Source organism: Aplosporella prunicola (assembly GCF_010093885.1).
Source record: "Aplosporella prunicola CBS 121167 unplaced genomic scaffold K452scaffold_28, whole genome shotgun sequence".
NCBI lineage: Eukaryota > Fungi > Ascomycota > Dothideomycetes > Botryosphaeriales > Aplosporellaceae > Aplosporella > Aplosporella prunicola.
In genome coordinates this window covers 100,533-112,109 of record NW_022983556.1, presented here as the reverse complement: position 1 = coordinate 112,109, position 11,577 = coordinate 100,533, and the positions used below count along the sequence as shown (strand labels likewise).

General features: G+C 56.1%; 5 protein-coding genes across 5 annotated transcripts; 3 read left to right on the top strand and 2 right to left on the bottom strand.

The window, feature by feature from the left end:
* Positions 1 to 566: 566 nt before the first annotated feature.
* On the bottom strand, positions 567 to 1,955 carry K452DRAFT_312213 (uncharacterized protein; the record flags this gene model as incomplete). Its single annotated transcript, XM_033543536.1, has 2 exons — positions 567 to 1,157; positions 1,290 to 1,955. 2 exons carry the CDS (start codon positions 1,953 to 1,955, stop codon positions 567 to 569), a joined length of 1,257 nt encoding a protein of 418 aa, XP_033393318.1.
* Positions 1,956 to 2,556: 601 nt separating this feature from the next.
* K452DRAFT_291419 (uncharacterized protein) lies at positions 2,557 to 3,497 on the top strand. The gene has a single exon (XM_033541174.1). It carries the CDS (start codon positions 2,890 to 2,892, stop codon positions 3,265 to 3,267), a length of 378 nt encoding a protein of 125 aa, XP_033393317.1. The 5' UTR covers positions 2,557 to 2,889; the 3' UTR covers positions 3,268 to 3,497.
* Positions 3,498 to 3,615: 118 nt separating this feature from the next.
* K452DRAFT_278241 (glycoside hydrolase family 53 protein) lies at positions 3,616 to 5,094 on the top strand. Its single transcript, XM_033539359.1, has 2 exons — positions 3,616 to 4,064; positions 4,118 to 5,094. The coding sequence occupies exons 1-2, from the start codon at positions 3,844 to 3,846 to the stop codon at positions 5,037 to 5,039; spliced, it is 1,143 nt and encodes a 380-aa protein (XP_033393316.1). The 5' UTR covers positions 3,616 to 3,843; the 3' UTR covers positions 5,040 to 5,094.
* A 665-nt stretch (positions 5,095 to 5,759) lies between these two features.
* K452DRAFT_361768 (uncharacterized protein) lies at positions 5,760 to 7,260 on the top strand (the record flags this gene model as incomplete). Its single annotated transcript, XM_033546451.1, has 4 exons — positions 5,760 to 6,182; positions 6,249 to 6,371; positions 6,442 to 6,939; positions 6,994 to 7,260. The coding sequence occupies 4 exons, from the start codon at positions 5,760 to 5,762 to the stop codon at positions 7,258 to 7,260; spliced, it is 1,311 nt and encodes a 436-aa protein (XP_033393315.1).
* A 1,723-nt stretch (positions 7,261 to 8,983) lies between these two features.
* Positions 8,984 to 10,408, bottom strand: K452DRAFT_212044 (uncharacterized protein; the record flags this gene model as incomplete). Its single annotated transcript, XM_033536189.1, has 1 exon — positions 8,984 to 10,408. A coding segment is annotated over one exon (1,425 nt), but the record flags the coding sequence as incomplete, so codon positions are not given.
* Between the last annotated feature and the right edge of the window lie 1,169 nt (positions 10,409 to 11,577).

Genomic DNA, 11,577 nt, shown 5'->3' with positions numbered 1-11,577 from the left:
GACCGGGGTCATTGGCGTTGGCATGGATGTGTGCGTGCTGCGGTGGGTGGTGGGTGTTGGTATGGATTTAAATTGGGATGGCGTGTGGTGGTAGGTAGTGATGGATCATTTCGGTGGTGGGTAGGTAGGAGCTAGCTAGAAACGTATATTTTGGATATCGACTACAGGATATATAAAAAGCAAAAAAATAAAAATAAAAAATATCCGACCACATGCTCTGCGCCACGGCGCTGTCGCGCCTTTACCATCTCCTATTTTCCCCCATCCCCCCCTCTCTCCTCTCAAGAGTGAAGATTACATATACAAGCAGCCGTGCAGTGCGTGCGCGTGCGCGTGCGGCACGTCCCATCAATCCATCCATCAATCAATCAGCTTAAGTACCAAGCAACCAACCAACCGGCCTTCAGAGCGCAACGACCGGGCAAAACGTCATCGTCTAGTCGCGCAAGATCTAGGTCAGCAGCACGGCACGGCCTCTAGCTCTAGCCCATCGTTCATGCAAAAGTACAGGACGGAGCGCGCAATCAAAGCAGCAGTAGCAGCAGCAGGAGCAGCACACCGCGCGCTCAAGCCTTAGGCACGCCACCAGTGCCAAACAGCTCCAAGTGGACCCTGCTCTCGTCGACGCCCAAGCTCTTCAGCCCCTTCTGCATATCGACCATGAACTGCGCAGGGCCGCAGACAAAGTACTGCGTCTCCTTGACGCCAACGAAGAGATGCGCGTCCTTATCCAAGCGGGCCAGATCCAGACGGCCCCGGAAGTCGAACTGCTTGCCCTCAGTCTCGCCGTCGACGGGCTGCGACACGAAGAAGACGGGCTTGACGACGCCAGGGCTCTGCTTAGCAGCGCTGCGGACGTGGTCGGCGAAGGCGCGCGCGCCCGTCGTCCGCGACGCCTGCACCCATGTGATCGGGTGGCTGGCTTTCTCGCCCGCGGACAGCGAGTTGAAGATCGAGAGGAGGCAGGTCAGGCCCACGCCTGCCGAGAGGAACACGATGGGCGCCGAGGCGGGCGTCGCCGCGCTTTCGTAGAAGAAGTCGCCGAACGGGTGTGACACCCCCAGCACGTCGCCCACTTGCTTGTTCTTGTGCAGCAGGTTCGAGATGTAGCCGGGGTGCGCGACCGCGGTCGGGTCCTTCATGTTGAGCCCGTCCTCCTGTGATGCGCGTTAGCTGACTGTTGTTCTTTCTATACCCGCCGATCGTGGCGTGCGGTGGTGTGTGTAGTGGGGCTAGTGTGGGGGATATGCGGACGGGCCTGCGGGTGTGTGTGGGGTTGGCGCGCTTACTCTCTTGACGCTGATGCGGTAGTAGTCGGAGCGGGGCGCCTCGCTGAGCGAGTACTGCCGCGCCTGCAGGTGGCCGAACTCAGGGACCTCCGTCTGGACGGAGATGTACTGGCCGGGCTTGAACGAGGGCAGGGGCTTGCCGTCGACGGGGACGAGGTAGAAAGACGTGATCTCGTCGGACTCATTCTCCTTGCGGTCGATCTTGAACTCGCGCCAGTCAGTCCAGCCGTCAGCCGACTTGTACAGCTCCTCCTCCTTTCCGATCATGAGGTTGGCCAGCTGCCAGTAGGCCGCCGCCCACGCGTCGTGGATCTCAGGCGTCAGCGCGTCGCCCAGGATCTCCTTCATGGCCGCCAGCAGGTATGTGCCGACAATGTTGTACTGCTCCGGACGGATGTACAGCGAGGCGTGCTTCTGGCAGATGAGCTCGACGGTCGGGCTCAGCACGCCCAGGTCGTCAATGTTGCTGGCGTAGGCGTGCAACGCCATGGCCAGCGACTTGGGCTGGTGTCCATTGAACTGGTTGGCCTTGTTGAAGACGTTGTTGAGCTCCGGGTTCTCGCGCAGCATGTTGCTGTAGAAGCGCGTCGTGATGGTCATGCCGTGCTCGACAAGGATGGGCACGGTGGCCTTGATGATTTTGGCCTGGTCGGGAGTCAATGCCATGGCTGCGGAGGGTATGCTAGGTAGACTCTGGTGGGTGGATGTATGAGATTGAGTAGCGGGAGAGTGAAATATATCAGCGGCAAGGGTAGATGGCAGATACAAAAGGGTCGTTTGATGTGATGTAATACTTCCGCTACTTTTCTCCTAATCCCGGCCTCTTTATACAGGCCCGGCGCGGTGGATTACAGCTGGTAGTCCACGGAGAAGCCGCGCCAGCTTCAGGGAGACAAAACCCTTACAGGGAGAATGACCGCCTGGTCACACCATCTCATCCCGTAAGCCTCGAGTAGTAGGTCGTGCGTTGCTTCCAGGAAAAGCATGGCGAATAAAATTTCCGCTCGAAATGGCAGCCAATGAAGCCACGCCCTATAGCGAGCGTTGCAGTTACCCAATTTTTCGGTGCGGAACGGATACGTTAGCTCGGATATTGCGGCTGTGACGGGCAAGTAGCTGCGGCGTCAGCAGACGGAGCTCCGTCAGCAGAAAAAGACTCGGAGGCATTTGTTGAAGATTGTGGCTGCTTTCTCCGCGGAGGCGCGGGGAGTGACTGGCGCGCGCAGCACGTGGCTGGCTCGGCTTTCTGTCCCGTGCCTCTGCGGTGGCCTGACTTCCTTCATTCATCTTGCAACCTGCGAAGCCATGCTCGCTGCTTGCGCTCATTGTTGCGCCAGGCCAAGCCTTCCTGTAGAGCTGCTCGACTTTGGAACTCCAATCCTTCTTTTCCCTTCGCCCGGCGGGCGCCAGTCTGGCCACATCTTCTCACGCGTTGATGGCAGCATGCGCGCCGCCACGACGTCCTCGACCCGTTACACCGGATGACGCCAGGAACGGGCCGTAGCTCACGTTGATCGACTGTTGGTCTGGGACGTGTTCGCCGGGGAGCCAAGAGTTGAGAGTTCATGCAAACTGGAGGTGCAACCAGCAGACCGGGGAGATGCGGGGACTGGCTTCTTGGCTTCGTGCATCATGCTGCATGTCGCTTGCCTTGCCATTGCTGTTCGCACATCATTGTACGTCCAGACTTAAGCTTATTGTCACGTCTGTCTGTCTTGCGATCTCTCCCCTATTCCAATATGCGCGTCGCACAGGTGGCCATGTCCATGTCCATCTCTTTGATCGACGTTTCTACCCTATCGCTCCCCTTTCGCTCCCTATAGAACGAATCCCTCCTGAACGTTCACCTCGTCACGTGATTTGGACCGAGGATCGAAGGATGCTCTGTTCGTTCGAGCATCGACAGTCCAAGATCAGTGCCAGCCATGCCTCGTTGCTGATTGCCGCTTCACCGGTGCGCCGCCTTGGGAATCGATAAATGCTTTTAGCGGTGGCACGGAGCATGTTGATGGCGAGATCTCGCCATCCAATGTCTTGGCGGCCGGGTAAATGCACGGTCTTGGTATCGATGGTGGGCGCTCTGGCGCCTCTCCACAATCCTCCAGAACGACAGGGTTGCTGACCATTGTCTCTTTCCTGTCTTCGGGCAAAAACTATACATCATTCTGAAGTTGAAGTGGTTCACGAACATCGCCATGTCTCTAGCCACGACAAGATAATACATCTATCCAAAACACGACATCTGACATTGCGTGTTGCCTGACTATTCTCCGTGGCTCGATCCAAACAATGCGGAGCCCCGCAGTGGGGTATTGCATGCAAGAGCCGGGATCGTGACCTTTTTCCGCAGATGAGCCGCACCTTCTCTGACCTTTTTCGTCTTGCAATCCCGTTTTTCAAGAGCTGTTTGGATCCTAATTGGCGGATTTTTTCTAACATCCGGCAGGAACAGGTTTCTCGCCATTCGAATATGCGGAAAAACGAGTATATGAGGGTCACCATTCTGCCCATGATGGACGGCTTTTAGCAGCCTCCGGAGCACCGTTGTAGCAAGATGCGTATTCCTGATATCTTCACATTGGGCTCATTGCTTGTGTCTGCTGTTGCAGCGGCGCCGAGCGGCGGACGCCCCTTCTTCTACAAGGGCCATGACCTGTCTTCCTTGAGGATCCTTGAAGATAGTGGGACAATTTACAAGGACACGGCTCGTAACAATGCTACGAGGCCTGTCGAGGACATTCTCGGCGATGGCGGCATGAACACGGTGCGGTTGCGGTAAGTTAAAATGCCTCCAAACCTTTGGAATTTCTCACTGACACCAAATCCAGTCTCTGGGTAGATCCCCTTGACGGCAGCTACAACCTCGCCTACACCCTCGACCTCGCAAAGCGGTTCCACGACAAAGGCTACCGCATCTACCTGGATTACCACTTCTCCGACACCTGGGCCGACCCGCAACATAACAATGCGCCCGCCGCATGGCCCACGACCCTTGACGGTCTGACCAGTACTCTTCGCAGCTACGTAAACAGCACGCTGCTCGCCTTCACGGACGCGGGGATCGACCTCAGCCTCGTGAGCCTCGGCAATGAAATCCGGCACGGCATGCTCTGGCCCCTCGGCTACGTCGACGTCGACACCCAGTCCGCCGCCGCGCGCACAGCAAACTTCACGCAGCTGGCCGCGCTGTGGGCTGCTGCGCGCGGGGGCGTGGATGACGCGGTCGCTGTCGGCGTATCCAAGCCCGAAATTATGGTGCACATCGACAACGGCTGGAACGCCACGCTGCAGGAGGCGTGGTTCGATGCGCTGACGGGCTCGGGCATAGCCTCGAGCAAGGACTGGGACGTCTTGGGCTTCTCGTTCTACCCGTTCTATGGGACCGCGGCTACGTTTGACAATCTGCAGAAGACGCTGGATGCGGTTGCGGAGAAGTATGGCAAGCCGGTGCATGTGGTCGAGACGGATTACCCGGTGCAGTGCGATGGCGCGGACGCTCCTGCACTGAGTGAGCCGGAGGTTCCAGTGTCTGCAGAGGGACAGCTCGAGTGGGTGCGCGAGGTTATTGATGTGGTGAGGAAGGTGCCCAAGGGCTTGGGCCAGGGCGTCCACTATTGGGAGCCCGCGTGGTTGAATTCGACGAGCTTGGGGAGTTCGTGTCAAGATGCGATTTTGTTTGATGCGGATTGGAGCTTGTGGCCGAAGAGTACGGGGTATTCGAGGAAGTCGGTGGATATGTTTAAGTATTGAGTGATTGGGGTGCTGTTTAGTTTGTTGTAAAAATGTTTGAGGGTTTGACACGACCAAACTAACCAGGTCTCACTCGTCCTGATAGATGTCAGTCTTTAGTGCGTGGTCATGGGAAGGTTCAGACTTACCTCAAGAGCTAGGTACATACGCACAGGTCACGCAGTCGCAAAGTGACCGCCCACGCATACTTTCTGCAGGTTGTCAGCAAAGGCAGTTACGAGCGCAAGAGGAAGAGGAAGAGATCAAGTAGGTAAGCTTCCTGCATCAGGCTTCCATACTGAACAGTTTGCGAGGTGCGGACATGTTTGCTTGTCTGCGTCTTTGTAAGCGGCGTGGCTTTCAACCGGCAGGTGCGCCCTGGTCCCAGCCAAAGGCAGGCACCGACCCAGCTCCTTCCCCATCTTTCACCACCGCTCCATTTCGCTACTAGCGCATGCGCGCACTGGCCACTCCCACGAACACACAACTTCCCGGCCAGACAGCTTCTGACCAACATTTTTCTTCATCCTCATCACTTCTCCGCTGTCGTTTGACGAACCTCCACTGCTGCTTGTCCCACAGACCGAAGGATCCATCTGCCGCCCAGGCAGGCACTAGGTCACCTGTGCCTGTCACTTGCGGTGCTCGTAAGCTCCAAGCTGGTGACTTGCGACTCTTTTCCAACTTTCACTTCACGGCAACCGGTCACGGTCTTGAATTAAGCTTGAGTGTCAACACAAAATGTCTGATTCTCCTGAGTCTGAGTCTGAATCTCCCGGGAAACTTGACATAGTCCAAGTTTGGGCTATCCCTGTGGAACCAGATATACTGGGAGCTCATCTACAAGCATATAAAAAGCACCGCTGCTCAGTAAAAGTTTTCCAGCTCTGCTATGATTCAGGACAAATTCAAGGAGCCCCAGTTGGTAAACTACCATTGGAGCTCGTTGACATGATTGTCGACTGGGTGATGGTGCAGGATCGACAGGACAACATCAGGGTCTGGGCCAGAGAAAGAGCTTGCTGCGACAACAATTGCCGGATTACAGGCCATGGATACCTCAGTCATGAATCAATTATTGATTTATGGCGTGATCATTTGAGCCATACTGGACGGCAATACAACGAGAAAGACTTTGCTATTGAAGATAATCAACATGAAGTGGTAAGAGTTGAAACAAATGGATGATATAATCGCCGTTCTCCACTTACTAATACATTGTTTATCTAGAACGAACTCTTGAAAACAACTAGTACCCAAGAATTCCAAGCAAAGCATTCTAGACAAAGCGAAGCTGGCCAACGTCGCTATTTTGGAAAGAATCATGAGGGTAGTCTAGCTTCCTACAATACCGTTAGTAGCTGGTCACTTTAAGGCGTATATACAAGTACATTAACGCTGACAGTTCTACTATGAATAACAGATGATGATCAAGGAATTTGGTTTAGAGATAATCACCTTTCATGATCTGGTCGGCATACACCTTCCGCTTTATGAGTTGGTCGATCCCTCCTACGAAGAAGACGTTATTCGAAGGCGAGGTACCGGTTCAAAATGGGACTGGACTTGTGCCCTCTACAACACCGTGGCTTTTCTCACCATACCAGCAATCAAATTTTCCTTTGACGACATTAATTGTCGCCCCGAGCTACGTTATCTTGATGTTTGTAAGATTTCTGGAAGCCAGAAACGCAACTTCGCCATTGCCATGAGGATGCTGAACATCAAGCCTTACACGGCTATTCCCAAAATACCTACGAATATTAAGTCTAAAGCTCATGTCCAGTCTATCTCAGAGGCGCTGTGGAGGCTTAGAGATGGGGCCTTGAATCCCGAGCAAGAAGAAGAACAGAGCGATTCGAAATGCTCATTATTTATGAATCTTACTCAGGCCAAGTGGCCCCAGCTAACAATAAATAGCGTATGCTCAAGGACCAGATCGTGGTATACATGGCATATGGTGGAATATGTATAGAGTAGACCTATGCCTTTGCCAAGAAACACTCAGCAGTCTTGTTTGCTAAAACTCAGCTTCTTCAAGCACGGCCTAAAGGCTAAAACCATCGACTTTGGCTTTACGGGAGGGAAAATGGGAGCTGAAAATCCGGTAGCAGTGCGACAAAGGAACACATATTTCCAGGAAGACCATGATGGTATATCGGTTTCTCTACTTTATCCATATTTACTTATTCTCAGGATCATTGGCAGTTTGGCTAGGAGTTTTTGCTTGACCTTCTATTAGCTAGAGACAGCTTACTATATTGATGCGAGGAGTTCTGCTTTGCTGTCTGCTTTGGAAACTTCAAAACTTTTCCGCCTTCTCTTACACAACCATCAAGTATTATATCATACTGTCTAGCAGAAGCTCCCAAATATCTAGCAAGTTGACGAACTTCTTGCCATATCGTTCTTTGACTGGACTCCAGTCAGGTGAAAGCAGAGGGGCTGATCTGCGGTGGATAGATTACCAAAGCTAGTAGATTATATACTTAGGTACCCATTCGTCAGGCAAAAGAGGCTTTACAGCTTTAGTTAGGTAACTCAGCTTCCATCAAATAAAATAGCGTTGCTGGTGCCACGGACAGGATGCGAAGGAAATTGTCACTAGCTGAATGAAGGTTTAATTTCGGTGTAAGCTTGCTCAGTGATAGATAGGTATGGTACGTACACTGTGAAGAACTTCTTTTTGGTAACGTGAGAAAAGAAGATGTCAGCAGAAAAAGTAAAATAAAAAATAAAAGTAAAAAAAAAAATAAATGGCCCAGCCAGGAATCGAACACGCTTGCAAAAAGTATGGCGCCTGGAGTGTGACACTTACTCGTCTGGGTATAACCCATACAACCCTCGTCGGTAAACCAGAACCGGCGAACCAGTAGACCAGTAAACCAGTTAGGGAGGGAGGCATCATTCACAGGGGCCATGCTGAATGAATGACATCTGGGCCTTATATACTTGTGGGTGTGGTCTGTGGACTTTTGGCGATTATGCATGCTGATAGACACGCAACAAGGCTCCGACCGCGTCTATCCACCCTTCCATCTGACCCCGACCTCTCCAGCCACAACCCCCCGCCTCCCACGACCTCAACCCAGGAACCGAGTGCGTGTATATACATACCTACGCGCGCACACATCCTCTCCAGCTTCAGCCTACCAACCACCAGCACCCTCACCGCTCCACGCGCCGTACTCGAAGCTTGAGTAGCGAAGCATAAACACGTGAATAAACCCCTACCTACTCTACAATCTAACCCGAAGCTTCCTTCCCCCCGCCGGGCCCCCTTCACGAAATTAAACCTCAACCCTCTCGTTAAACTAAACTCAACCCCACCCCCTAGCCAAACCAAACCAAACCAAACCAAACCCTCACCCCCACCCCACCACCCGAAGAAAAAAGCGCCCCCGACAACGCGTACCGGGTATAGCGGAACCTGTGACCGTGCAAGCGCTGCGCTGTGATAAATAACGAAAAGATAGGAGAGGAAAGAGGAAGAATAACACGTCTTGTACCGCGCCTGCACCCCTAATCTCCTCTTACAGCCACCGCCCTACGGCCATCGTCCTCCGGCCTCCGCCCAGCCTCTATGCCAACCATGTAGTTGTTCCAATCTTTCTGCACCCAACAAACGAACAATCGAACGAATGAGCGAACGAACGCTTTTGCGGCAACGACGACGACGACAAAATCAGAGAGAAGGACGCTGGCAGCGACGCTGACACCGAAAGATGGATATGCGAGACGCACAGCAACAGCAGCAGAAGCAGTAGTAGCAGAGCCTTCGTTTATACTCACGTTTCACGCCTTCCCCACCTCTTTACTTACCGACACCTTCTGCACACCCCTTCCTCTCCTCCCAAACCCACAACCCGCGCCTACCGAAACTCTCTCTCTCTCTCTCTCTCTCTCTCTCTCTACCTCCTCTCCCTCACCTCCCCCTCATCCCTCCCTACCGCTTCATCAATGCTCAAGTCCTTGTCCGCCTTCGGAATCCGGACCCACAGCAAGCAGACCACGAAGCCGACGTACGCGCTCGCGCCCGCGTAGTAAAACACCGCGCGATAGCACTCCAGCAAGCCTTTCCCGCGGTTCTTCTCCACGCTCTCCACAATGTCCGCGAACGCGAGACTGAAACTAATGCCCAAGTTGACGAGGACGCTCGCGACGGCCCCGGCCAGCGCCTGGTAGCGCGCGGGCTGGGTGGTGGAGAAGAAGACGGTGGAGATGGTGTACGTGAGGTCGAGGCCGAGGGTGGCGCAGATCATGGCGGGAAACACAAAGCCCCAGTAGATGGTGCGGGTGGGGGCGGAGGTGGCGGGTGCGAAGGCCAGCAGCAGGGGCGCGAGCGTCCACGCGGCGCCGCTGAACCACAGCAGGTACGTGTTGGGCAGGGCGTGCAGGACGGAGCCGCCCACGGCCGCGACGACGAAGCCCCCGACCGCCAGCGGCAGGTACCACAGCACCGTCTGCAGGCCCGACCCGTGCATGATGTCGCGCATGTAGAAGGTGCTGTAGAAGAGGAAGGTGCCGAAGGTGGCGTAGAAGAAGAGGCCGGCGACGCAGAAGGGCAGCGTGGAGCGGATGCGGAAGAAGCGCGCCGGCAGCAGTGGGCACGCTGCGATGCGCAGCTCGACGAGGAGCGCGAGTCCCAGCAGCGCAAGGCCGAGTAGCAGTGTCGTGAGCACTTCGGCGGATCGCCAGCCCCCCGATACGTGCGAGCTTGCGGCCATGGCGTACGCGAGCAGGAAGAGCCCCGGCGTGATGGTCACGGTGCCCAGCCAGTCCATGGAGAGGCCCTTTTCGGCGGCGGAGGACGAGCGGGCCACGGCCGTCGTGGGCACGGTGATGTAAGCCAGCACGGCGACGAAGAGGGAGGCGCCGGCGGCGGTGTAGAAGTAGACGTTCCACGAGGCGAACTGGACAGCGAGGCCGGAGGTGCCGATGCCAGCGAAGAAGCCGACGGGGGCACACGCGCCGTACAGGCCGAGGACGACGTTGCGCTTGCGGCCGGGCGGGTACGTGGTGCCGATGAGCTGGAAGGCGCCGCATTGGATGGCGGTGATGGCGAGGCCCTGCATGGCGCGCGCGACGACGAGGAAGACCTCGCTGCGCGCGAAGCCGCCCAGCAGCGCCCACAGCGCCAGCCACAGCACCCCGGCCAGGAAGAACGGGTACCCGCCGTACATGTCGACGGCGCGGGAGCAGGGCAGCGTCAGCGACGCCACGACCAGCGTCATGACGCTCGTGGGCCACAGCTGCGACACGGACGGGTCAGGAAACTCCTCGACTAGGTACGGCAGGATGACGCCGAAGCCCGAGATCAGGAATTCCGCTACCACTTGCGTCAGCGACATGGAGATGATGAAGCCGATCTCGAAGGCGCGGTTGCGGAACGGGCTCGGCGCCGGCTTTTCGCCCAGCTCGCTGTCGCTGGAGAAGTGCTGCAGGGTGCGGTGCGGGGGCGCTGCGGCGTCTGTGGTGGTGGCGCTGCTCTTGTCCTCCGAGAGGGCAATGCTGTTTGTGGCGGTCGACGCGGCCACCGAGCTCGTCGTACCGCTGCTTGCTGGTCGAGACGCCGCGTGGTGGCCCAGCACGTTGTGCAAGCTGGAGACGCGGTGGAGGGCCCGTAACAGAGACATCTTGGGGCTGGTCCAACGGGTGCAGTGAGCCAAGACAGATAGGGCGTGTCTTGCCTTGTGTACGGAATGCTGTCTGTCCCTCTGTATGTTGATTGGAGATATATAAGGCCACGGCGAACGCACGCAGGAAGGGAAGCCTGGAGGTGTTATCAGCGGGCCAACAACGTCTTAACGAGGACATCAACAGCGCCCTTCCCTCCGGCAAAGCCGCCCAGCAAAACAATTTATACCCTTCCCCTGGGCCGGCAGACACGTTACGTACTGTTGGGGGCATAGGGAGGGGGGGCGACGGGACAGAGCTAATAGACGCATCATCCACAGGGGTGACAACTGACGCAGCGGGGGGCTCGCCCGCGCAATAGTCATTCCCCAAAGTCACATCGACGCAGCGCCTTTTTGCCATGGAACGTCGCGCGGGGCGGGCTAGCAGCAGCAGCAGGGCCGGCCTTGTCGCGGGGACGAGGGCAGTCACGCAAGGTAGGGCGGCCGACGGTGATGATCCATGCTCTTGCCTCCCCCCCTAAGTCTCGTGCCTTATTTTGCTCTGCCGCGAAAGCCTCCCGCGCGCGCTCTCTCTCTCGCCCTGCCGAACAGAGGGATGCCCTGCCCGCGAATCGGAGCCCCACGATAGCGCTCCCCAGGGCATCGACGCCATCGCATTCCTGTGCCACCCCTAGCAACCCCAAACGCAACATCTCGTTCGCCAGCGCCGGGTCTTATCTTCGTTGGCATCTGGATCGCGGCATTTCGATGCGTCCGAGACTATAAGAAACGAGAGAAATAGACTTATTGACTCTGTCCTGTCTGGCGGCCCTTGCTAGGAATATGGCTCGACTAGCTCGGCGGGAAAACGTCCCATCACCCCGTTACCCGGGCTGCTGGCAACTGGCGCGCCCCAAGCCTGCCTAACTTCCGGCAGATCG

Coding starts and splice junctions, on each gene's coding strand:
- K452DRAFT_291419 (XM_033541174.1), top strand. CDS start 2,890: ATGCGGGGACTGGCTTCTTGGCTTCGTGCATCATGCTGCATGTCGCTT.
- K452DRAFT_278241 (XM_033539359.1), top strand. CDS start 3,844: ATGCGTATTCCTGATATCTTCACATTGGGCTCATTGCTTGTGTCTGCT. Junction 4,065..4,117: donor ATGAACACGGTGCGGTTGCG/GTAAGTTAAAAT, acceptor CACCAAATCCAG/TCTCTGGGTAGATCCCCTTG.